Source organism: Phacochoerus africanus, chromosome 11 (genome assembly GCF_016906955.1).
Source record: "Phacochoerus africanus isolate WHEZ1 chromosome 11, ROS_Pafr_v1, whole genome shotgun sequence".
Classification (NCBI taxonomy): domain Eukaryota; kingdom Metazoa; phylum Chordata; class Mammalia; order Artiodactyla; family Suidae; genus Phacochoerus; species Phacochoerus africanus.
Genome location: NC_062554.1, coordinates 122,892,388 through 122,916,784, shown reverse-complemented (window position 1 = coordinate 122,916,784; position 24,397 = coordinate 122,892,388). Strand labels below are relative to the sequence as shown.

Sequence of the window (24,397 nt, the reverse complement as noted above, 5' to 3'; positions counted from 1 at the left end):
CCACAACAGGAACTCCTCCTGGTCCCCCATTTTATCTGGAGATATTCCAGTAACCTAGGTAAGCAACAATTTGGTAAATTCTTAAAGATAAATTAAACCAAGATGTCCCATCTCTTCCAACTAAAATCTTCCTATCATTAGAGGATTTTGGATGCTTGTTCCAAAAGCTTTTTTTTTTTAGGGCCACACTTGCAACATACAGAAGTTTCCAGGCTAGGGGTTGAATCAGAGCTGCTAGCCTACACCACAGTCACAGTAACGCCATATCTGAGCCACATCTGCCACCTACACCACAGTTTTGGCAACACCATATCCTTAACCCACTGAGTGAGGCCAGGGATCAAACCAGCTTCCTCATAGACACTATGTCAGGTTCTTAACCTGCTGAGCCACAACAGGAAATCCTTTTTCCCAAATCTTGAAACAAGTGTGGGAAGGTGAATTATAGTCACCTCTTTGGGCCTCAGTTTCCTCATCCGTAATAAGAAAGATGGATGACATCATCTCTAAAGTATCTTCCAGCTCTAACATCTTAAAAAAAACCAAGGTAATTAACATTGACTTTTGAATGCTTTGAAAAAAAATAAAAATCCACCGTCTTGCAAGCTCACTGGAAGTCATGTAGGGCGGAAGAGAATACTAGCTGGAAACCTCAACTCTGGTTGTCTCAGGTTTGATGCTCTCTCCTGGCGCAGATGAGAGTAACCTTCTTTCCCACATCAAGTGGGTTGTGGCTCAAAAGAATTTGAGAAAAGAGCATAATGTGAGATCAAGTGCAAGAAGGAGAAAAGAGAGACTCTCCATGATGTGGCCCCACTGGTCCAGCAAAGAGCAATGCTGAGGGGTCCAGAGGTGGGCATGGCCGCTTCAGAGAACACAGGATGTGCATGTGGCTAGGAGGGAGGAAGAGGATTTGAGGGGGTGGAGAAAGTGTGGACTAAGATTAAAATGAGTTGAGAGAATGGATTATTGAGACAAAGAAAGAAGAGAGTAAGATGAATAGGCAGCCAATAAAATGCAGTAGAATTCTGATCATGAGCCCAGGAATCAAAAGATTTTACATTAGTTAGCTACCAACTAATTAGCTGTGTGAAGCCGAGTAAATCTCTTGACTTCTCTGGGCCTTGTTTTCTGAATCTGCAAAAATGGAACAAATAACATCCTCCCCACAACAGGGGACCATTTGTCAGACTGAAATAAATTTATGGAAATGGAAGTGCTTGAAAAGAATTTTTTTTAAAATGAGTGAAAGCAGAATTGATTGGGTCAAACAGGTTAAGAGCAGTCATGGAATAATCCAGCAAAAAATGCTACCACATTAAAGAAATACTACCAGGAATTTATAACTCACAAGGAAATGGATCAAAGAGGTCGGGGAAAGGTTTTTCCCTCCAAAGCCCTAGTCATATTTTTCCAATTGTTTAAAGCAGAAAAATTAATAAATGTTATCTTTATTTTACCCAAAGGTGACTTACAGGAATTGAAAGGGTTGGGCCAGGATGAAGGGTCGACAGATCAAAACATGGATTTGATGGAGCTAAATCCCAGGTAATTACAGTCCCGGAAAGGTTTTCTACATTCAAGGTCCTGGGCTAGATTCCCTCTCAATCATCCACATATGCAGCTAGGCAAAAGAAAAGCCAACCAACCAACAAACCAATTGAATCCAAATCCAGAGCCTGAGATGACAGGGAGGATGCAGGTCAAGCAATGGACTTTGAACAAGGTTAATTAAGCTCACCGCCAGATAAGAGCTGACCTTTAAAGATGAGAAAGCAGCAAATAAGAGCAGACAATTGCTGTTTCATGTCCTTATTTGAGTGAAGGCCCAAATCCAGTTCCTTCCACAGGAAAATGGCTCAGTCTTCCAAAGCCGGCCAAACTTACCTTTAGGCCCCTTCTTCTGTAGGGTCTCACTTCCAATCCTGGCCCTTGTCTAGTATCCTACCCACTAGGATGTCCCACTTTGTCCCAAGCCCCTGTGCTAGCCCCTGTGCTAGGCCCATCACCTCCATCAGTACTTTGTTTTTGGGCCACCCTCTTGAACCTCTATCATCTAGTCCCCACCTCTTTGGATGAAGACTTGCTAAATCAACCAGTCAAGCCTTAGCTGAACTCTGCTTATATGCAAATGACGAAGGGCCAGAGGCAGCCAACCCTCTAGGGCTAGCTCTTAGGTGTCCTTTGGGGTCTGCAAACTTTTCCTATAATGATCCAGATAGCAGACATTCAGGCTTTGCCGGCCATATCGTCTCTGTCACAGCTACTCTGCTGTTGTACCAAAACGGCTGTAGGTGATATGTAAATGGATGGACATGGCTATGTTCCGATCAACCTTTATTTGTAGATCTGAAATTTACATTTTATACAGTTCTCCTGTATCATGAAATATTTTTCTCTTAATTGTTTTTCAATAATTAAATGTGTAGGAGTTCTTTTGTGGCACAGCGGATTAAGGACCTGGCGTTTTCACTGTAGTGACTTGGGTTGTCACTGAGCCACTTAGCTAATGGGCCATACAAAAAAAACAGGCAGAAAACCATATTTGATCCATGGGCCTAGTTTGCAGGCCTCTGCGCTATAGCTGCACATTCATGGCTGGCTATTGAATTCTCAGGATGTGGCTGGTCTGTACTCAAATGTGTGAAAGTATAAAATATACCCAGATTTCCAAGACTTAGTACATACAAACAGAGAATATACAACAGCTCAATGATTTATATATACATACATATATATATATATATTTTTTTTTTTTTTGTCTTTTTAGGGCCACATCTGTGGCATATGGAAGTTCCCAGGCTAGGGTCTAATCAGAGCCATAGCAGCCAGCCTACACCACAGCCACAGCAATGCCAGATCAGAGCCATGTCTGCAAACTACACCACAGCTCACGGCAACACCAGACCCTTAACCCACTGAGCAAGGCCAGGGATTAAACCCGCAACCTCATGGTTACTAGTCAGATTCGTTTCCACTGTGCTACCATGGGAACTCCTCAATGATTTTATATTAATTGCATATGGCATGTCAGATATAGGGGTTAAATAAAATTAATTATTCATTTTTCTTTTTGGAAATACAGCTACTAGATATTTACACATGTACATGTGGCTCATATTATGTCTTTGTTGGATGCCAATGCTCTTGAGGCCTTTGCTGAATGAATTCATGGGCTAATCGAGCACCACGGAGATATTCAGGTCCACCTCTCATTTCATGAATGATGATCTGAGAGGTAAAGTTCTCCCAAATCTCACACCTGGCTGGACAAGAACTCTGGTTGGCCTGTGCTCTCAGCCCGTGGCAGTTCCAGGACACATTTGGACCCAGGTAAGGAGGTCTGGTGTGGAGCAGAGTGTACGTGGGGCCCTGCGTTGACCCCACAACTCACAGAAAGTAAGCATTTTTCCATTCTGTCATCCATGGATGTGGGGATAACTCCCTCACAATCTTTCTCCTCTACCATTTCCAATTGTTTTGGCAAAGACTGGTCCCAGAACCACTGATGAGAATCCTAAGAAGGTAATAAAAAGCATACAGATTATGGGCCTCACCCCCAGGGATGCTGAATTAGAGGGTCTGAGGTGGGGCCAGCAAGGCTGTATTCTGACATGAAGCGCCCTAGACATCTCCTAATGCTTATTAACCTTTAAGTTCTGCTCCTCCTGGAGTGGCTCTGGAATCCTGATCTATATGACACAGGGAAGATTTCTTTCATGTGGTAGCAAAATAGACTATGAATTAAAATGAGTTGAAAGCCCTTATGTTACAAGCACTATCATCATCTCAAAAGAAGGCATTTGCAAAGGTAACATAATATGATTGCAGCTGTAACTAGTAGATAATCAGGACTTCTTTTTCTTCTTGGCATACCCTCAGATCTCTCTAAAAGGGGCAATTTTTGACGTGAAAAGCGGCACTTAGTGCTCTAAGTTCAGATTATGCCTTTCAGTATTCTGAGCATTAGCTGCACATGGGTGCACAATATATTTTGAATACAATTTGTCAAAATACTCATGTTTTGTGCACAGGGAATGAAGATTGAGAGGGAGCTCAGCAGAGGTGTTACCATCGTTGATAGTTCTGCATTCCAGCATTGGCCAGAAAGTCAGGCCAACTCATTACAGATTTTGAGTTTTGGAGGAGATGAATCAGGATGCCCAATTCCTTTGGCCACAAAAGTGTCTATCATTTTGAGATTTTGCTGGTAGTAATGGCATAATATGATAATGCCATATCTGTGATAATATGATAATATCTGTGTAAGATACATAATTTGAACGTATGCCCAGTGCAATATTCATTTATATGTAAGATGTTTTCAGATTAAAGTTAAGCAAAGTAATGCACTTATGAGGGAAATAGCCACAATCCATTCTGAAAAAACAAGCACAGAGTTCCCCATCCTCATCCATGAAAGGTCGCAACCTTTCCAAGGACACTTTGATACAATGTGCTAATGCAGTTTTATTTTATTGATTGAATTTTTAAAGTTGTTATCTAATTTTTAATCATTAAATTCCACTTACAATTGTTACAAAATATTGACAATATTCCCTGTGTTGTCCAGTACATCCCTGAGCCTGTCTTATACCCAATACTTCGTACTTCCTACAAACTCACCCCTCTATTGTCCTTCCTCCCCCCGCATTGGTAACCACTAGTGTGTTCTCTATATCTGTGAATCTGCTTCTTTTTTGTTATATTCAGTAGTTTATTTATGAAGAGTCCACATAGAGGTGATATCATATGGTTTTTGTCTTTCTCTGTCTGACTTATTTCACTTATCAATATGCTATTGCATTTTAAAGGAGCAATACAATACTGGAGATTGTCAGACACAAATTATAAAATACCATCTTAATCTTGTATAAACCCCCAATAATCTATCACATGGAATGCTGCAAGCAGTTGGGCTATCTAATTCTGCTAAAGAAAGAGAAATGTTCCAGAAAAGAAATCAAACGACACCACGGATATATATATATATATATATATATTCCTTCATGCATTGAGCCAATATGTGAGTATTTAATTTAATCCAAGTCCTTAGGAAATCGATACAGACTCTCTGCCCTCAAGTAGCTCTAATCTAAAAGGAGAACTATGAAAGGTTTAGTGTCACTAAACTCTAATAGCGGAAGTGAAAGGCACCACGGGAAAGATCTAAGGGCATGTCGTCCTGGGGTTATTTCACATGAGAGTGGAATCACTTCCACCTGGGGCATTTTCAAAGGCTTTAAGGTAGTTCCTGTCGTGGCGCAGTGGTTAAGGAATCCGACTAGGAACTGTGAGGTTGCAGGTTCGATCCCTGGCCTTGCGCAGTGGGTTAAGGATCCAGCGTTTCCGTGAGCTGTGGTGTAGGTCACAGACGCGGCTTGGATCCCACATTCCTGTGGCCCTGGTGTAGGCCGTTGGCTACAGCTCCAATTAGACCCTAGCCTGGGAACCTCTATATGCCTCAGGAGCAGCCCTAGAAAAGGCAAAAAGACAAAAAAAAAAGGAAAGAAAAAAAATAAATAAAATGCTTTAAGGAAGGGGTAATCTCCCAGCCAGTCATCAAGCATACATTTTGGCTACGAGGCAATGAGGAACAGGTGGGGAAAAGGCTGAGGTGTTCAGTTTGAGGGTCGTGGGAAACTGAAGGCATAGACATGGAACAGCCTAGAACTGCTGGTTTGCCTGGATCACGGGGTCAGGAAGGGACACGGGAGAGCCGCCTTACAAAAACACTGAAAACATGACTTTTTGCCCGGGAAAGATGAGGCCTTAAAGTAGCCTGCAATGAATCTAAAGAAAATCTATGAAGTTTCTTTGAGGGGAAATTGAAATGTACAAGTCTTGGTGAATTAGAATTAAGGGTTGTTCTTCAGAGCAGGGTGATAGGAGCGGTAGTTCCAATAACAGGAAGCACATAGACAGCAATGTGGTTAAAACCATTTTACTCAAGACATTGTACAAGCAGGAGATAAAGATTCAAGAAGAATTTAATTTACTTAGAGATAATAAAATTGCCATAGTTGTTGAGAGAACTAAACAGTGTTTCGGGGAGCCCAACCCCAGTCTTATGTGGTTAGTTCCTTGCAAAAAAATACGATTCTTCCCTAAAAAGTCTCAGCCCCAGAGCATAATTGGTTAAAAGTTTGGCTTTGGGCTTCAGGTGGTTCAGGGTTCAAATCCTTTTCAGTAGCCTGTGAGATAGGTGACTTTGGGCGAGTTACTTTGTTTCCGCAAGTTCCAGATCCATTTGTAAAATAATGATAATGGATTGTTAGGAGAACAGCCATATTAAACAAGGAAACATCTGAGAAATGCTTAACACACAATGCCGGTACTTTAAGAGCAAGTGTTGGCTATTGGTTATGGCCTGAGTTGAAAGGACCTTGGGTCTGATTGGGGGTGACATTTCCTATGGTCTGAATTTAGGGATTTGAAGGAGTTAAGTAAAAATGTCGGAGCTTGCCTTCATTCGGGGCTTAACAAGCAGGTGTTTTGCATATAGCACATTCAGCAATACATCTGAGGGCTGTCACTATGTGTTCTTGTAGCGTTGAATGCCCTGGATCACACCTGAACTTGAGTTCCTTATCTCAAGTCTTCAACTGTTGAGCTCAGAAATCCGCACAAGATAGGATTAGTCTTGGGCCCCTGGCTGGGCTGAGACTTTGAGGTTTTTGAGCTAAAAGAGTTGAATAAATGTGTTATGCAAGTGTCAGCGGGCTTAAAAAAAAAAAGTGGCCTGAGTGATTGTGATACTGAACAGAGACCGACATAACAGAGAGCCCCAGCCAGCCTGGGTGCAAAGACAAAGTCGAAATTGCTTGTCAGAGAAAAGCATCAAAGCACACAGCTCTCGGTCGTCAAGGAAAACAAGGAGCGTCAGGGGCCAGGGGGAGAAATGGCCACACCTGGGTAATAGGGGCGGAGCAAGAGGCCCTTAGCAGCGGCCCTTAAGGGTCCGCCAATGGCCAGCCGCACAGTGGGCCACGCCCCCTCCCTCTCTATAAAAGAAGCCTGACCTCTGCGTGAGCGAGAAGAGTCTTTTAGGATATTGGTCTGTCGTCTTCTCGGTCAGCTGGCTTTCTGAATCAGGCCACTCTTCTTGCCCTAACATCTCATCTCCTGATTTACTGGCCTGTCCCTACAGTGAGCATGAGGAGTTGGGACTCAATATATCAGCTGGAGGGAGGCCCGAGGATCCTATTTGTAAAAACCGTATTCAAAGCTGTATTCCACAACCAAAGATTTTCTCAGAGGTGGGCTGTGAGGAACAGTCTCGAGACGAAAGAAATGTGTGAACAGACAGCAAAATGGGGAACTGCAGTGACTCATTGGGGCCCGAGCCAGCTCTTCCTTCCTCTTCTCAGAGCTGTGTTTCTGAAGTTTGATGGCATCTAAAGAAATCTGTTGCCATGCAGTAGTGAGACTCTCCATGGCAACTTGAAGTCGGGGCCCCTCAGGACTCTGGGGGGGCCACGGTGAGCCCTTCTTCGAACTGCATCCACCCTCCATGGGATGGGCTGCCTCATGAGGATCTCTGTCACCAGTGCTTGGGGAGCACCTCCAAAGAGACCCCCTTCTCTGCCCATGTGGCCCCATCCAAGACAGCTCCCGTGCCCTTCTGTCTTTGTCTTAAACCCAACCCAGCCATCCTCAGAAGCTTCTTCCCAGCTGCCCCTTATGTTGCCTCTCTCAATTGTTTTGACAAGAAACACCAGCAGGAACAGTCAAGACTTGGAAGAAATCTGATTGAGTCAGAAAGAAGGGGGACCTTGGATAATGACAGTAATAGTCACAACTTCCAATCTCCCTCAAGCTTTAGTGTTCAGGACTCTGGATCCCCTCACCAAGGCCACGGCACCAGAGAGGATGAGAAGGACCGATGTTGCATCTCAGCTGCCCTCTTAGCTGACTAGCCGCATGGAAAAAAAGTAAGCATTTTCTCCCTCTTGGATTTCTTTGCTGAATCTCTTATTTTTCTTCCATTCTTGTCTCTGCTCATCTTCCTACAACCAGTCCTCTGCCTTTAGAACTTTTCCCAATCACTGAAGAACTTCTGGAATGACGTAGAAATAGGAAGGGAGTGAGATAGAACAGGATGAACTTCCCAGAGCCGAGAGGTCCTAGGCATTCAATAAAACATTGGGGGTTTGGGGAATTTTTTTTCTTTTAAATACTTTTGAACATTGGCACTTAAAAACAAAACCCAAACTCATTTCTTCTTCTTCAGCTTTCCTCTTGCTCCTTTGTGCCAAACATCCAATAACTGAGACTCTTTGAGCACCTATGTGCTAGGCACAATTCTCAGTTCTAGTGAGATAGAGATCACAAAGTTCTCGCCCCCAGAGGAACTTCTGACTATATCATTCATGCACACGTCTTAGAGACCTACTATGTGTTATTTCCATTTTTCCCCAAACATAGCGTATAGATCTATGATATGATTAACAGAGGTGATTTTGTTAGTACACAGAAGGAAGTAGAAAAGGTTGTAGCTATAGCAGAAGGGTAGGTTTTAGTGGCAATAGAGGAGGGGATAGAAAGAAGGAAGGGACTGGGGTAGGGAGCAGTTCCAGGCAAAGGAAAAGGCTCTGTGGTTTCTCCGCAGTCTCTGGGGCCATTGGTTACCCCTGCACTGCTATGCACACCCATGCCTAAGTGACCAAGCCTTCTTTGCTCACCATCTGGATTTCCAGGTAGGACTGGGCCAGCAGGAATATACAGGGGGCAGAACATCCCACCCTGGTGCCCTGCTCTGAGGCCCAGGCTCATGGGAAACGTGAAGGCAGAGAGGTAGCCTTGGAGGACATGGTAGTGCCCATGGAGGCAGGGGAGTGTGGGATGCAGAGCAGGCCCTGGATGCTGGCAAACAGATCTGAATCCCGGTCTTGAACCCAATCACTAATGGTTTGCTTCTAAATCGCCTGATTTCTCTGAGCCTCGGTTCTCTCAACCATGATATGGAGACAGAATACATATATCATGGGGTTATTATGGGGGTTAAATAATTTAATCTGTGGAGCACGTAGGGGTTTTTTTGCTTTGTTTTTTTGCCTTTTCTAGGGCTGCTCCCACAGCACATGGAGGTTCCCAGGCTAGGGGTCTAATCGGAGCTGTAGCCACCGACATACGCCAGAGCAACAGCAATGCGGGATCCGAGCCATGTCTGCGACCTACACCACAGCTCACGGCAACATCAGATCCCTAACCCGCTGAGCAAGGCCAGGGATCGAACGCACAACCTCACAGTTCCTAGTCGGATTCGTTAACCACTGCACCACAACGGGAACTCCAAGGAGCACATAGTTAATCCTCAGTAAGTGGTGGCTGCCATCAGCTCACCAAGGACTCAGGGATGTGTCTCCAAAGGTGGGCCAAGCATTCAACTCATTTTATATATTTATTTATTTATTTTTGTCTTTTAGGGCCACTCCCGCAGGATATGGAGTTTCCCAGGCTAGGGGTCTAATTGGAGCTACAGCTGCCAGCGTACACCACAGCCATAGCAACGCCAGATCCGAGCTGTGTCTGTGACCTCCACCACAGCTCACGGCAACACAGGATCCTTAACCCACTGAGCAAGGCCAGGGATTGAACCTGCAACCTCATCGTTCCTAGTCAGATTCATTTCCGCTGCGCCACGACGGGAACTCCTCAACTCACTTTAAATATCAGAAAATGTTTTTGTCATTGAACCCTATGGTTATGAACTCATCTGAATAACACGCTGAAAATTGTTTTGAATGTTATGTAGGAATCCTTGGAAAATGAAATAAAATATCTTTATAACTATTTTTCTCGACTGGGATACAGCAGGGAGTAGATGAGAAACCCAATTTCCGCCACTTTGCAAACACTGGAAGGTAACTCGATCCATTCTGAGACTAAGATTTTAGAGATTGCTTCAGACTCCTTATTAAAAGAGAATTTCGTTGGGCAAAAGTCACTTTCATCATTTTAGTTAGAAGTTGAGTTTTAGTAACCAGTCTCACCAGGGAACATTTTTTTTTTTTCAATCTTTCTGACTGTACTCTAGTGAGTAGGAATTTCAACTCCATGAATCCTGCTAATACTAATTATTATGATAGCTAACATTCATTGAGCTCTTACTAAATGCCAGGCCAGGGCGTATCCTAAGTGTTGTGCATGTGCTAACACATGCAGTCCTCAGAAACATCTCTGAAATGGGTGCTATTATTAGTCCTTTTGGACAAACACAGAACTAAGGTTATGTATGAGTGTGGAGAAACTGACCTTCGGTGGTCTGCCAGCCCCTAAATGCAGAGCTGGGACTCAGACCCAGGCAGTCATGCTGCTTCGTCTACCAACTACCTCTAACAGATGCAGCTCCTCGTTATCCTTAAAAACTTAGGACATTGAACCAGATACCCCTTTTTAACAGGAAGATTAGAAACTTATTTTTCTCCAAGAGGAATTTATTTGCACACGTTGATGAGCTATCCTGCTCCTGGAAAGGTGTTCAAAATAACCTTGTTCAGTTTTCATGACTCCATGTGGTCATTTCTCTATTTTTATGCTTCCTTTTCATGTGTGGATGCGATCTGGATTTTGCCCTTAAAGTGAAACTATGCAGTTTTCTTCTGAAGCAAATTGCTTTAAGTAGAAAAGCTGCTTCCAGCAAAATGACGAAGCGTTCCAAGTATCACCGGTGTGCATGGTGCGGTCCAAAGGGGGACCTGAGGCTTGCCGAGCGCTAACAAGCCATCTCTGGTCAGCGAGCCAACAGGTGCCTGCAAGTCCAAGCAGCAGATGACATCAGGCCGAGGCTGGGGTCCCACAGGCAAACCCACCCCAGCGGACCTCGTGATACTTTGGGAGGCCAGGCTCACCATCTCCCATTCCTAGTCACCTTGTTACCAACTCCTGTGGAAAATTTAATGTGGCCAGAAGGAATTCTGACCTCTTTTAGACAAAAACATGCTCATGTTTTTATGATGAACTATTGCATATTTTTATTGAAAACATTTAATACTGCTCTAAAAGGGTGACTATTTTTTAGGTATTGCCCCACTGCTGATTTCTGATCGAATGCTGCCAAGAACAAGAAAGGAGGGGGAAAAAAAAAAAAACTGGAGACGCTATCAGATTCATTAAACATTGTATTTAATTGTTCTTGTATTTAAACCCTGCCCTTATCAGTGACATTGCCACTTTTCTCATTTTTCAAAGTTGCATATTGGAAGAAAACAAGAAAAGGGAGCAATGGTGTGGCCTGGGAAACTAGGGTGTTTACTGCCTAGAGGAACCAGAAGTTCATATGGGCCTGGCTGGCTGAAGAAATGACAGCTCAGCATAGGGAAGGGGAGGGGAAAAAAAAAAAAAAAAAGCGATAGCAGCGGCAAAGCAAGAACAAAACATTTAAAGAGATCTGGCCAGAACTGGTCTGCACAAATTCCTGTCCTGCCTTCCTCCTCCTCGCTCCCACAAGCCGCAGCAATCTTGCCTTCCCTAGGAAACTGCGACTCCTACCTCCTCCGAGGGGGCTGCGCACGCGCCCCGTGCCGGGGTGCGCGCATTTTCCCTCTCGGCACCCACGGAAGGCAGAGCACGTGTGCGGGAGGGTGGAGGGTGAGGAGTGGAGCAAGAGAAAGACAGCTCAGCTGGCTGGCCCTTGCCCCTGAAGAAAACAAGCGGAGGCAGGGAGGAAAACATACTGTTCCTGCAATCTGATCACCTCCGTGCAAGCCTCTGGGTTACACACCCCGGGACGCCGAGGCCCAGAGGCGAAGCTGATTACACTGGGCAGGAAAACCTCGCGTGGTGACTGTTCCCGGGCAGATTAGAAACACATTGTTGGAGCAGGGGGGCCAGGGGGCCCGGAGCGTGCAGGGCAGTAGGGCTGGAGGCTGGGTGTGGGCTGGGGCCAGAGAGCTCGCGGGGAGGGGGTCCAAACGCCTGCGGAGAGCTCTGTGAGCTGATTCCTGCTCCCCGGGTGGCCCCTGGCAGCTGCCCAGGCCTCACAGTGAGAAATCTGGAACAACGAAGGCGCTGGGACAAAAGGGTCTCTGGCCAGAGAGGGGCTGCAAGGTTTATGGGGCCAGGAGCACCCCGGTGTGAGACTGGGGATCAGACTGTCCCAACAGGGCTTGTGTAAGAGAACCAGCGTTCATTGGGCGTTTACTGGGAGCAGGGCACTGTGCTAGGCTCCTTTTATATATTTCATCGAGTTTGGGATCACAGTATGGAATTCTCGCTGAATTGAAAAGTGGGAAGTAAAGAGCTGTTCTTTGCCAGGTGACCCAAACCCTACGGTTGCCCAGTGCAATTTGTTTGAAATAATAACTAGAGGCCCACTGGGAATCTTGTCAGTAGGAAACCAGTAGATCCCGCCCCCCTTTAGCGTCCAGCTCAGGCAAGGACATTCAGGAGTGTGAGGACCAAAGGGTGTCTTCACATCTTCCTCTCTGGGCCCTTATCCATGGAACTGCTGGACCCGCCGCCTCTCAAAGCCCCGCTTCCCTTGGGGGGAATCCTGGTAATGGCTGAGCCACCGCTGAAGTTCTCTACTCTAGCGCCACCTGGTGGCTCTGGCGGCTAGTCCATGGCTGACTTGGCTGGGAATTGCTGTTTTATAGCCGCTAAATTAATGTCACCACCTCGGTTTTGTGAGGTCCACCTGTTCTTTCACTGCGCCGTTTATCTCCATGTTATTGTCACTCCATGTTTTCATTGTCTTTGCCAGTTCTCTGCTGCTTCATCTCACTAAGTCACTTCTAGTGTTATTTTCGTAGAGTTCCAAATCAGGGAGATCTTGATCCTTATAATTTTGCTAGTGGACAAACTTTTTCATTTGAATATTTTTCATTTGTCTAGGAGATGCTTTGCTCCCTCTTCCTCCAAGTCTTTGGGACATGGGCATATTTCTGGGTGTTTGTTTTTACTCCGTGTGAGTGGTACAAGGTTGTATCTCATCCAAATTTGTCCCTCCCAACAATACTAAATTAACATCTAAGTCTGGGCACTGAGACTGGGGACAGCAGCTCTGTCCAGTCCCAGAGTGAGTTCCCTGCCAACCTAGAAGCCCTCTCTGAGAATACAGGTGAGAGACTTTGCTCAGATTTTGACCAAGAGGTTGGTCTGATGTCTGATTCAATCCATGAAGCCTGACCAATCACAGTGGAAAAATCAGCCTTATAGGCAATGAACCTGGAGGCCAGGGGAGTTTGTTCAGACTGGCAGTCACAGATGCACTGTGCTGGGTGCATGTCCACTGCAAACCAGGACAGGCAAGGTCAGAACCAAAAAGGCAGGGTCAGGCCAAGGATAGAGAGTTCCGGAAGGAAAAGAGGTTGTGTCTGAGGAGGCCTGATGAGATCTGGGAGGCAAGGATGCTGGCGCTCGTGTCAGGAGTCTGCTGCATGGCAGGAGTTCATGGAGAAGGTAGAAGTTTTCACCCACCTGGGCCAGGTCAACAGGGCTGAGCATACTCTCCAGATGTCTGGTTGCTATTCCTTCAAGGAGGCCTATCAAGATCTCATGTAAACAGAACCTCCCATCAGCCACCCTGATGACACAGTGCCACAGTTGACATAGAACACAGGTACCCTTGGGGCCTTTGTTACACTAATATAGTAGGTCCATTAATAGGGCCTTCACTTATATAGAGCTTCATTCAAATGTTAATTTGTTTTTTAATCATTTATTCATTTTCATTCACCTGTCTGTGAATGTGCCAGGTACAGTGCTGGGAGATGGCGCAGAAGACGTATTAGGTACCATCTCGTCTACAGTAACTTACCGTTTGGGGAGAGCAACATGCAGAGGGCAACCATTGCATCGTTAGCTCCGAGTAGTGTCACAGTAACCCAGAGCAGGCATCCCTATGATCATGTAGCAAAAGGGGCTGACTTTCTGACTCAGTTTTCTCTTCTATGAAATGGTACTTTGGGAACACTGAAGCCAATGGCGTCCGTCAAGTGCTTAGCATTGTACCTGGCATACAGTAACTGCCTCATAAATGTTAGCTTTCTGATGATTGTGGCAAATTTGGAGTTTAGAAGAATAATTGTCCCAAGATTATCCACTAATGATGGAGAAAGTGTACCTGGGTCTTGTGATTCAAAATTTAGCTTACTTCCTCTTACTCTACCAAGTAATGTGCTATCTTAGAGACAGACACAGCAGCTGGGTAGTTAAAAGCTTTAAATCTCTTTTCTCCTGGAGAGTTGATACCAAAAAAAAAACAAAAAAAAAAACCCAAAAAAACAAAAAAAACCACCTGATTTAGGAGGCAGAGGGGCAAATGACTATTCGCTCACAAAGTATCAATTGCAGCTATGGTTCTTCCTAAGTACTGGACTTGCACCTATATCAGAGGTCACAGAAAACATTTATAGGCATGAAAGGAAGCTGCGAATTCAACATACAGAAGGAAAATTCGTTTCTCTCCAGTCTGAGGTGGATGTCTGTTTGGATGAGAAATTTGCCAGATGACATATACTATTGAATATGGAATGGATGGTCAGCAGGAACCAGCTGTATAGCACAGGGAACTCTACTCGATATTCTGTGATGACCTTTGTGGGAAAAGCATCTGAAAAAGAATGGATATATTTATATGTATAACGGAATCATTTTTTCACACAGCAGAAATTAGCACAACATTGTAAACCAACTATATATCCATAGAATTTTAAGATTCAAAAAAAAACCCTCCAAATATAGAAAAGAACACTAATGTAGTATCTCATATTAACTTGAGGGATTATTTAACTGCTGCTAATAGAAGTTCGTTAGAATTGGTATTAAAAAAAAAGAAAGAAATTCAGGCATTGCTATCGTGGTTCAGAGGTAAGGAACCCAACTAGTATCCCTGAGGACTCGGGTTCGATCCCTGGCCTCGCTCAGTGAGTTAAGGATCCGATGTTGCCATGAGCTGTGGTGTAGGTCACAGAGGTGGCTTGGATCCCAAGTTGCCATGGCTGTGGTCACAGCTATAGCTCTGATTCAGCCCCTAGCCTGGGAACTTCCATATGCTGCAAGTGCAACCCTAAAAAAGACAAAACAGAAATTTGCAAGATGAGTGGGGACGCATCCCCAGAGGATGTTCTCATTCTGTAAATCCCTCTCTAGATGAGGGCATCTGTGTCTTTAGGACCCTGACGATGAGCAGGTTTGAGAAGAACTGGACCAGATACCATTCAAGGGACTCCTGTTGTTCCATGGCCTGGCTGCTCCAGGAAAGGATGGATTGTTTAGCCTAAAACATGGCTGGTAGTGAAAGGTAACTGAACCATTAAGGACGAAGGCCATCAGGAAGCTATAAACTCAGAGAAATGACTGGAACTCTGGCCCCAGGAAGGGCACTGCCAGTCCCAGCCCTCCGGTGGTAGAGCTCTCCTTGGCCTGTTCACCGCTGCTGGCAAAAGACCAGTTCTCTTGATCAAACAAGCAAAGAGTAGGTTTATCTTTTTCCTCTAAGTTCTCAACTAGGTCAGAACGGAGCCGATCGAGGTAACTCTCATCAGCAATTCAGCAAAATCAACCATGACCCCCCAACACACGGAGAGCCCAGGTGTCTCTACATTGGCTCATTTCTGAAATTCTGCTTCAGGCTCCCATATTCATCTGCTCTGCCCTTTCAGCCAAATCTTTTGTTCAAGGGTGAGGAAGTCCAAGGATAAGAGCACACAGATTCCTTGAGCTTGGGCAGGTAAGCAGATGGGTCCAGGCCAGCCCATGTGTTGACCTCACCCGGCCCTGGGTTGCCAGCTCCTGATAAGTAGACAGTGGATATGCAGGTAATATCGCAACCTCAGAGAATTTCTCCAGGTGCTCCCTCCTGACCTCAGCTGTAAACCCTCTTCTCTCTGAGCTGTTTTCTGCAGATCTCTTTGCCGAGTTCTCTTTGCCTAGATCCTCGGCTTGGTGATGACTCTCTGGAATGTTCTCCCTGGATTTAGCTCTCTTTTCCCCCTTGAGCCCCTCCCCTTCCCTCCATGTCCTGCATCCCTCTGTGAGATTTCTAGTGCCCTAGCACCACTGGCTTCCAAGACACAGCACCCCACCTGTGTTCAGCTTCTAGGCCTCATCCTTGTCTAGAGCAGAGAACAAGGGTTGGGTTCCATAGCCCGAGCAGGAACTGGGTGTTCCTGTCCAAGACAGCAAAGGACCTGAGAGCCAAGAGGAATAAGAACAAATGAAAAGTTAGAAACAGGTGAGGAAGGAACTGAGCCCTGGTGTTCAATTTACCTCCTTGGACCAGCAGGCCTGAGTGCACTAGATGGCCTTAAAAGGCCAGGAACAAGGCAAGTCCATGGTTGTCAGCCCTAGTTGCACCTTATTGTTTTGGTGTTTTCTTTTGGCCACGCCCATAGTGTGCAGAAGTTCCCATGCCAGGAATCCAACCCACACCATAGCAGTGACAATGCTGGATTCTTTTTTTTGTTGTTGTTGTTGTTGTTGTTGTTGCTATTTCTTGGGCCGCTCCCGCGGCATATGGAGGTTCCCAGGCTAGGGGTTGAATCGGAGCTGTAGCCACCGGCCTACACAACAGCCACAGCAACGCAGGATCCGAGCCGTGTCTGCAACCTACACCACAGCTCACGGCAACGCCGGATCCTTCACCCACTGAGCAAGGGCAGGGACCGAACCCGCAACCTCATGGTTCCTAGTCGGATTCGTTAACCACTGCGCCACGACGGGAACTCCTTGTCTTTTTTTTTTTTTTTTTTGGATTCTTAAACTTCCGAGCCATGAGGGAAATCCCTCAATTGTACCTTAGAATCACTGGGAGAACTTTTAAAGAGAAACACCCATGTCCAGACTCCATCACAAAGCAATTAAATTGGGATCTCTGGGCATGGACCTGACGTGTGTTTGTGTGTGTGTGCACGCTCGCACGCACGCACGTACACATACATATGTTTTAAACTTTCCCAGAAGAGTCTGTTGAGTAGCCAGGGTTAAAAACCCCTGAGATGATTATGGAATCAGATTCCTTTGCCTGGTCTTCAGTGTCTCTCGCCTCTGTCTTTCCCAGTAGCATGTGACTCAGTGCTCCGAGAAGCAGACTGATGGGGTAGAGAGAGCCAAGGCATTGGAGTCATGCATGAATTCAGATCTTGGCTGGATCACCAACTAGCTGTGATTTTTGGCAGGTCATAACATTCTGAGGTATCCTGAGAATTAATCAAAGTGGGATATTTAACACCACTTTATGACAAGTCAATTCCCTTCCCTGTTTCTATACAATCAGGTCCCCTTATAGGCCTCTGTGGGTGCTGAGACCATCCTAGAAGAGATGAGAGATGCATATGGAGGTTCCCAGGCTAGGGGTTGAATCGGAGCTGTAGCCACCGGCCTACACAACAGCCACAGCAACGCAGGATCCGAGCCGTGTCTGCAACCTACGCCACAGCGTAGCGTAGAGCCATTTTGCCACATCCCGTGGGAGCTGGGTGTGCATTCAGACTGCCAGGCCTGCGAGGGAGACCAGCTATGGTTCCTGGGCTCTCAAGTTATCCCAAAACCTTGTTGCACTGCCAGCTTTTCTAGGATCCAGTATCTTAGGATCAAATGTCCAGGTTATGCTTAAGTTGTTTAAACTGCTCTGCCTCTCCCTATTCCCACAACTTTTCCTAGTCCACATGTTTGGGATTTTTGACCTGCCCTGTTGTTGGACTCACCCTTGTCATCTCTCTCTTTGGAGAACTTCCTCGAGTGTCTAGCCTGGTACCTCACTTAACTCCTATCATCATTGCTCCCTGGGGTGAAAGCCTGGCCCTCTCACCTCAGCCCTGGTTGGGTTCCTAGCCTACGCTAGCACATGTTCCAACATCACCTTCTGCCCCTTTGGTAATCACAGGCTCCTGGATTTTGACTGGCTCTTCCACCTGCTCACCTGCTCCAGCCCTGAGGCAAGAATGGCTGTGCTACCCATGTCACCACACCTGGAGCACCCAGCTGCCCTTCCAGGACCAGCCTCAAATCCAGGTGGGTCATTCCTGTCTCTCCCTCTTATTACAAGGGTCAGGCCCCTGCTTGGTCCAGTCAGACCTCTCCCCTCCTCCTAGCTCCAAATTTACCATTCATTCCTGAGCTATCTCAAGCCACCATACCATTTGTGCTTTGTAAATACTTGGTGGCAAGTTGTGACTATTGTGGAGTTTGAAAAGAAAAGGGGAAGCAGTTGCATTAAGGTGGAGCCATCTGCCAGGAGGGGCTCTATAACCTTAACATGGACACTGGGCTTCTTGCCACTTTGTATGGTTGTGTAGAACGACGAGTTGCCTTTAATGTGTTAGAGAAAATATCTAGAAATACATTATTTTCAAAAATCCAAATCAACTCTGAGTCTTCCACAATGCTTCTAACTTCTGCATTAATTCAAATAATCCAGATATGTGGAGCATGTAACATAAAGCCATAGTGTCTTTCTGGAATCACTTCTGCAATTTTCTCATCAAAAGCATTCTCTATGGGTACCAAACTCATATTGACAGCTGGTGGATGGCTTGAATTCCTTCTTCCATTATTCCACACTAACACACTGACCAATATGGATAAGCTTGGAAAAGCAATCTAGGGGGACCCTCTAATGTAAAAACTCCAAGTAAAAGTGTTAGAATATAATCTATGGTGGCAGCTCAGCTATTGATGTTGTTCAGGCTTAGAGGGCTGAATCTGAATCTGAGGCTGCATCTCAGATGACATCACCAGGGTATCAAGGGCAGCAGTTAGTGCTACCATGTGCCAATGCTGATCTATCTATAATGACTTCCTAGACCACTATGCTAATGTGGGAGGCCCAGTCTAGGCTGAGTGAGAAGGAATGCAATGATCGATTAGTCATGTCTGCCATGGGCAGGACAGCATAGTGGTTAATAGCCTGGGTGATGTAGTCAGATAGAAAATCAGGTTCAGTCTCTGCCACTTATTAACAGGGTGACTTTGGGCAAGTTACCTAATCACTTTTCAGGCTTGTTTTTTATCAATAAAATGCAGATAGGTTATAATACAGGATTCTTATGAGGACTGGTTGAGATAATTCATGCCAAGTGCTTAGCAATGTATCTAGCACAGGGTACTCAATAAATATTAGCTCCTCCCAGAGGAGGGGGCAAGGCAGCTTGTGCTCAGCATATCTGCCATTCCAGGTTCAGGCTTATATGAGTGCTTATAAGAATTTAGCTAAGACAGCTTTTAAAGGCATTTGTAGAGGCTATTGAAACTTCTTTGTTCCTAGGATATTAGCAAAAGGTTTTCAGTTGATGGTGGTATTAAAATTGCATTCTAGGAGTTCCCATCGTGGTGCAGTGGTTAATGAATCCGACTAGGAACCCTGAGGTTGTGGGTTCCATCCCTGGCCTCACTCAATGGGTCAAGGATCCAGCATTGCCGTGAGCTGTGGTGTAGGTTGCAGACGCGGCTCAGATCCTGTGTTGTTGTGGCTGTGGCGTAGGCCAGTGGCTACAACTCCGATTCAACCCCTAGCCTGGGAACCTCCATATGCTGTGGGAGCGGCCCTAGAAAAGACAAAAAAAAAAAAAAAAGATAAGATTGTATTCTATAGATACTTTTTTTCCTGCTTAAATACCAAGTGGTATCTCAGGATCATCCAGTAGCACAGACCCTCATTAGAGATACATGCAGGTCTGATCTGACCTTCTAACTGGATTCTAATTGTTTATACGACAAAACTAAATTTCCGCATGCCTTGGAAAGATTTACCCCTGCCTGATTTTTCAGCCCCATCACCTGCTTCTCTTCAGTACAGCTCCTGAGCTCCAGCTATACCGAGCTACTAATTCCCCAAATTCGTCATCCTCTTCTCCACCTCTGTGCCTTTGCACATGCTGTTCCTGCTGAGGATGGCTTTCCTCCCATTATCTGTCTTTACACTCTTCTCTGGACTAGATTACATATGGTTGGAATTATTCCTTTCTCAAATATTTGGTTGAACATTCCAGTGAAATGGTCTGAGATTAGTGTTTTCATTGTAGGGAGATTTTTATTAGTGATTTAATTTCTTTTTTTACTAACAGTTGCTCAAGTTTTATACATATTCATAAGTATACTTTGGTAAATTACAGCCTTTTTTAAAAAAATAAATCAATTTTGCTGTTTATCTCATGACTGCAATACAAGCACTGTGTCTGGCTGGAAATTTTTCACACTGGAAAACTACAAATGCAATAGAAATGTGTGCTGAACCTGAAAGGCTCTGGAAGCATGATTAATATTTAGGCTTCTAAATGTGAAAGAATGAATGACTAGATATTGACAAGTTCAGAAAATCTCAAGGTTTGTAAAAAATTTTTAGCCTAGCAAGATTCTGTAGTGTAGCAAATTGCTTATTTATATGTTTTCTCCATCATTAATAGAAATAGACTTTTCAGGGAGTTCCCACTGTGGCTCAGTGGAAATGAACCTGACGAGTGTCTATGAGGACGTGGGTTCAATCCCTGGCCCCACTCAGTGGGTTAAGGATCCAGCGTTGCTGTGAACTGTGGTGTAGGGTCATAGACGTGGTACAGATCTGGTGTCGCTGTGGCTGTGGTATAGGCTGGCAGCTACAGCTCCAATTCGACCCCTAGCCTGGGAACCTCCAAATGCCATAGGTACGGCCCTAAAAAGAGAAAAAAAAAGAAATAGAATTTCAACTGGGCAATTGGCCATTTAGCTAAAGGCTGAAAGGAATTCCCTTAAAGGGACGAACTGGGTACACACCTCCCCTGGGCCCTTTCCCTGTCACTGGCTGGGAGGTAGTGACAAGTGGATCAGTTCCTTTGGACCCGCTTGGAGGAGCCACGTGTTGAAGATGGCAGAGCCATCCCACTGATTCTGGACCAACACATGAAAAAGAAGTTAACCTTTCTTGTGTGCAAGCCATTGCACTCTGGGGACTCATTTTGCTGCAGTCGAGCCTGCACCCTAGTTAATACACCTACCAGGAGATAGAATGAGGCATTTAGTGCCCACAATCCACTGCTCTCCAGGAGTCTTATGTCCCTTAGGATTCGACTTGCCCCAACTGAGATAGGCCAGTGGGCAATCGTACTGCTTGAAATACCTTGTGGATTATACACACTTAGCCTTTTCTTTTTCCCTTGAAAAGGGAAGGCACATTTTTTTTTTTTTTCTTTCAAGGGAATTAATATAATGTCCGCAGAATGAAGACCTTTTTGTGGTGGTTGTTTCGAAATCTCAAACCAGTGTATTTTTGTCTTAGAAAATACTGAGTTCCTCCTTTCCTGGAGTGGTGGGGTTCCTCTCTACCCATCAAGATACTTAAGGGAGAAGTTCATTCCGTAAGGGGGTTCAGATATGGCCAAGAACACTGTGTGTCGAACTTTCTGTGGTGAAGTGTTTCTTTTTTCTTCTTCTTCTTTCAATTCGTTATTTTGATAAATATAAAGTCTGAATGACTAGAGAAATTAAGAATAAACATAAATGTAAGAGACACAAGGGTTTCATTAAATTCAACAGACATGGAATTAGTCTGCCAGATTTCTAGACAAGTTCCTAAACACTTAGCCTCAGTTCCTCTGCTTAATTGTTGCAGACAAGTGACAGACTCACGGGGGGGCAGGCGCCAGTGTGAGTGGAAATCACTGGATCGATGATCAAGGGGAATCATTGCCCAGCTTTCAGTGGCACATTGGAGTCTTTTGAGGAATTCATCTTGAAACCCAGGATTTATTGAGAGCTAAAAGGTTTTTGAAGTTTCCAATGTTTCCCTTCACATATCAAAAGTAAAACGAGGAGGTTTTACTCCAAGCCGTGATGTTGAAAGAAACAAGACATGTGGTGCAGAGTTTCCCTCCCAAGGAAGGCGAAAACCTCTTTCAGTCACTGAGGAGTGGGGCACAGAGAAGGGGCAGAGGTTCCAATGTGAGAGCCCTTGCTCTGTTCTGGAGGATGAATTCCCTTTGGTCTACAGAAACAGCCAAATATATTGGGCTGTCCCTGGGTCCCAAACTGCTTCCTTGGGTCCAGCTTGGGGAGACTCTAGGTCTGTCAGAGATGTGCTCATTCAGCACAGCATCATGTCCATCATGGCAAGAAGCAAGGGCCCACCATGGAAGAGGAAGGTGCCTGGAGAAATGGTTCTAGCAGCACAGTTCCTGGGATTTGTATGTGGTGTCAGCAGATCCAGGAGTTCTGACGTGTCCCAGTGAGGGAACATGGCTTTGGAGAAAGGTGTGCTGGATGGGGAGAGGTCTGGGCTCAGAGGAACAGGGGGTCCTTGTGGCCACAGTCAGTGGTGAGGTCCCTGGTCCTTGGCGGCAGGAACCACTGAAACACCTTAAAAGTCCAGGACCCATCCATCATCTAAGACTCCTCAAGACTACAGCACCGAGGCAAGCAGCATTGCCTTGTTGACTTTGTTCTTCGTATATAAATGTCGGAATAATGACAGCTACTATGGCTGAGCAGAATGGCTTCACGATTTTAAAAGTCTGCCAAATGTTAGTGCTAAGTCCAACCAGGGCTTTGTGAACTTTTCTGAGAGCTCATAAAGACAAAGGCTTTGGAGTCAGACGGACCTGGGGTTACCCCTGGCTCTGCCATCTGCTTACTCTGCAACCTTGGGGACATCTGCCTTGCAGGATTTTGGGGAGGATTAGCAAACATATGTGTACATCACCTTAAGCCTATGCGTATGCTCAGTACAGAGACGATAACTCAAGAAATGGACGTTGTTCTTTTTTTAAAAAAAGTTGAACGGTAGTTTATGTACAGTGTTGTGTTTCAAGCATACGGCAGAGTGATTCGGGTCACTTTCATATATACAGATTCTTTCTATGCATTACGAGATACTGATTCTAGCTCCTTGTGCTATACAGTAGGTCCTTGTTGTTCACCATTTGTATACATAGTGGCGTGTGTATGTTAGTACCAAACTCCTAAAATATCTCCCCACCCCTTCCTGCTGTCGCCTTTGGTAATCCTAAATTTGTTTTCTTTGTCTGTGACTCTGTTCTTGTTTTGTAAATAAGTTCAGTTGTATCATTTTTTAGTTTCAACATATAAGTGATATATATGGTATTTGTCTTTCTCTTTCTGACTGACTTCACTTAGTATGATAATCTCTGCATCCGGATTGCTCCAAATGGCAATATTTCATTCTTTTTTTTCTTCTTTTTTTTTTTTTTATGCCTGAGCAATAGAAAGTTGTTCTTATATTGACTTGTGATTTGCAACCTGGCACCCTTCTCTTTCAGTTCTCTCTTTTAAGAAAGAATTGAGGAGTTCCCATTGTGGCGCAGCAGAAATGAATCTAATCTGACTAGGAACCATGAGGTAGCGGTTTCTATCCCTGGCCTCGCTCAGTGGGTCAAGGATCTGGTGTTGCCATGAACTGTGGTGTAGGTCACAGACACAGGTCGGATCTGGCGTGGCTCTGGCTGTGGTGTAGGCCGGCAGCTACAGTTCTGATTAGACCCCTAGGCTGGGAAACTCCATGTGCCACAGGTACAGCCCTAAAAGAGACAAAAAGACAAAACAAGAACAACCAAAAAAAAGAAAGAAAGAAAGGATTGAAAGCTTCTCATGATATGTATCCCAGGAAGAAGAGGAACTATGGACACCAAACCCTTCACAGAACCGAGCTGTGATTTTCAGCTGAGGCTACTCCAACTTCAGAGGGAGGCTGTATTGTTGTACTCTTAATCAGCATTATTTGAAAACCAACGTACATTGCCTCACAAATCTACTTTTATTTATGTATTTTGATTCATTTTATTTTAGTCAGGAGAATCCCTTATTCAAATAAGATGTTGTTATGTCACAGAAATCAAGCAAGGGTCATTCTTTCCTTGATAGTGACTTCTTGAGGCCTAAACACTCTTCTAGTCTCTTCCCCAAGGCCACGTTCACTGTTACCAAGAACGCCTGGCCCACAGCAGCCCTTCTCAAGAGCGCCCACTCTCACCCCAGGCTTGGCTTTTTAAACTTCAGGTCACCAGATCCGTGTTAGCAGTAGCCCTCCTGTGCCTGTATGCGATTAAGATGCATCTTCATGCCCTGGGCTCCCTGAGGCATTATCAGGTCGATTCCCCCAACAAGAGTCTGCAGGTCCACGTGAAGCTGGCCTGGCGGTGGCTTTCAAGGCAGACTTCATAAGCTTGACAAGTAAGCACGTCATTCATGTTACTGCAGCTAGAATGGGTTTGGGGCTGCTAAGTAGAAGAAAAGAAATGTCCCAAGTTTCTCATCGCCACTGAATTGAAGTCTGGTCATTCAGTTTTTCTGTTCTCCATTAATCTCCTTAGGGGATTTAAGCTCCATGGAAAGATCTGTGTTCTACACTGTAGTTCACAGAACTGTTTGCAATGTCATCAGAGGATCAGAGGAAGGAGGAGAGACTGTGGCCCAAACTAGAAAGAACACATGGGGGCAGGGGCGGGGGACAGCTTGTAAGACAGAC

General features: G+C 45.1%; 1 protein-coding gene across 2 annotated transcripts in view; it reads left to right on the top strand.

Annotated features, from left to right (window-relative positions):
• Nucleotides 1–1,447: 1,447 nt before the first annotated feature.
• The window catches only part of LOC125111644 (uncharacterized), a 47,742-nt gene continuing 24,792 nt past the window's right edge, over nt 1,448–24,397 (top strand). Inside the window, exons 1-4 of one of the 2 annotated variants that reach the window (XR_007130913.1) lie at nt 1,448–1,548; nt 3,086–3,333; nt 7,151–7,934; nt 17,831–17,958. Coding sequence is in view for 1 of the 2 variants with exons in the window: in XM_047753661.1 (XP_047609617.1) it covers nt 7,924–7,934; nt 17,831–17,958 (139 nt within the window). In the remaining variant the exon portion in view is untranslated. Of the gene's footprint in view, nt 1,549–3,085; nt 3,334–6,756; nt 7,935–17,830; nt 17,959–24,397 lie in introns of those variants that run through there. The other variant, XM_047753661.1, reaches the window with a different exon arrangement.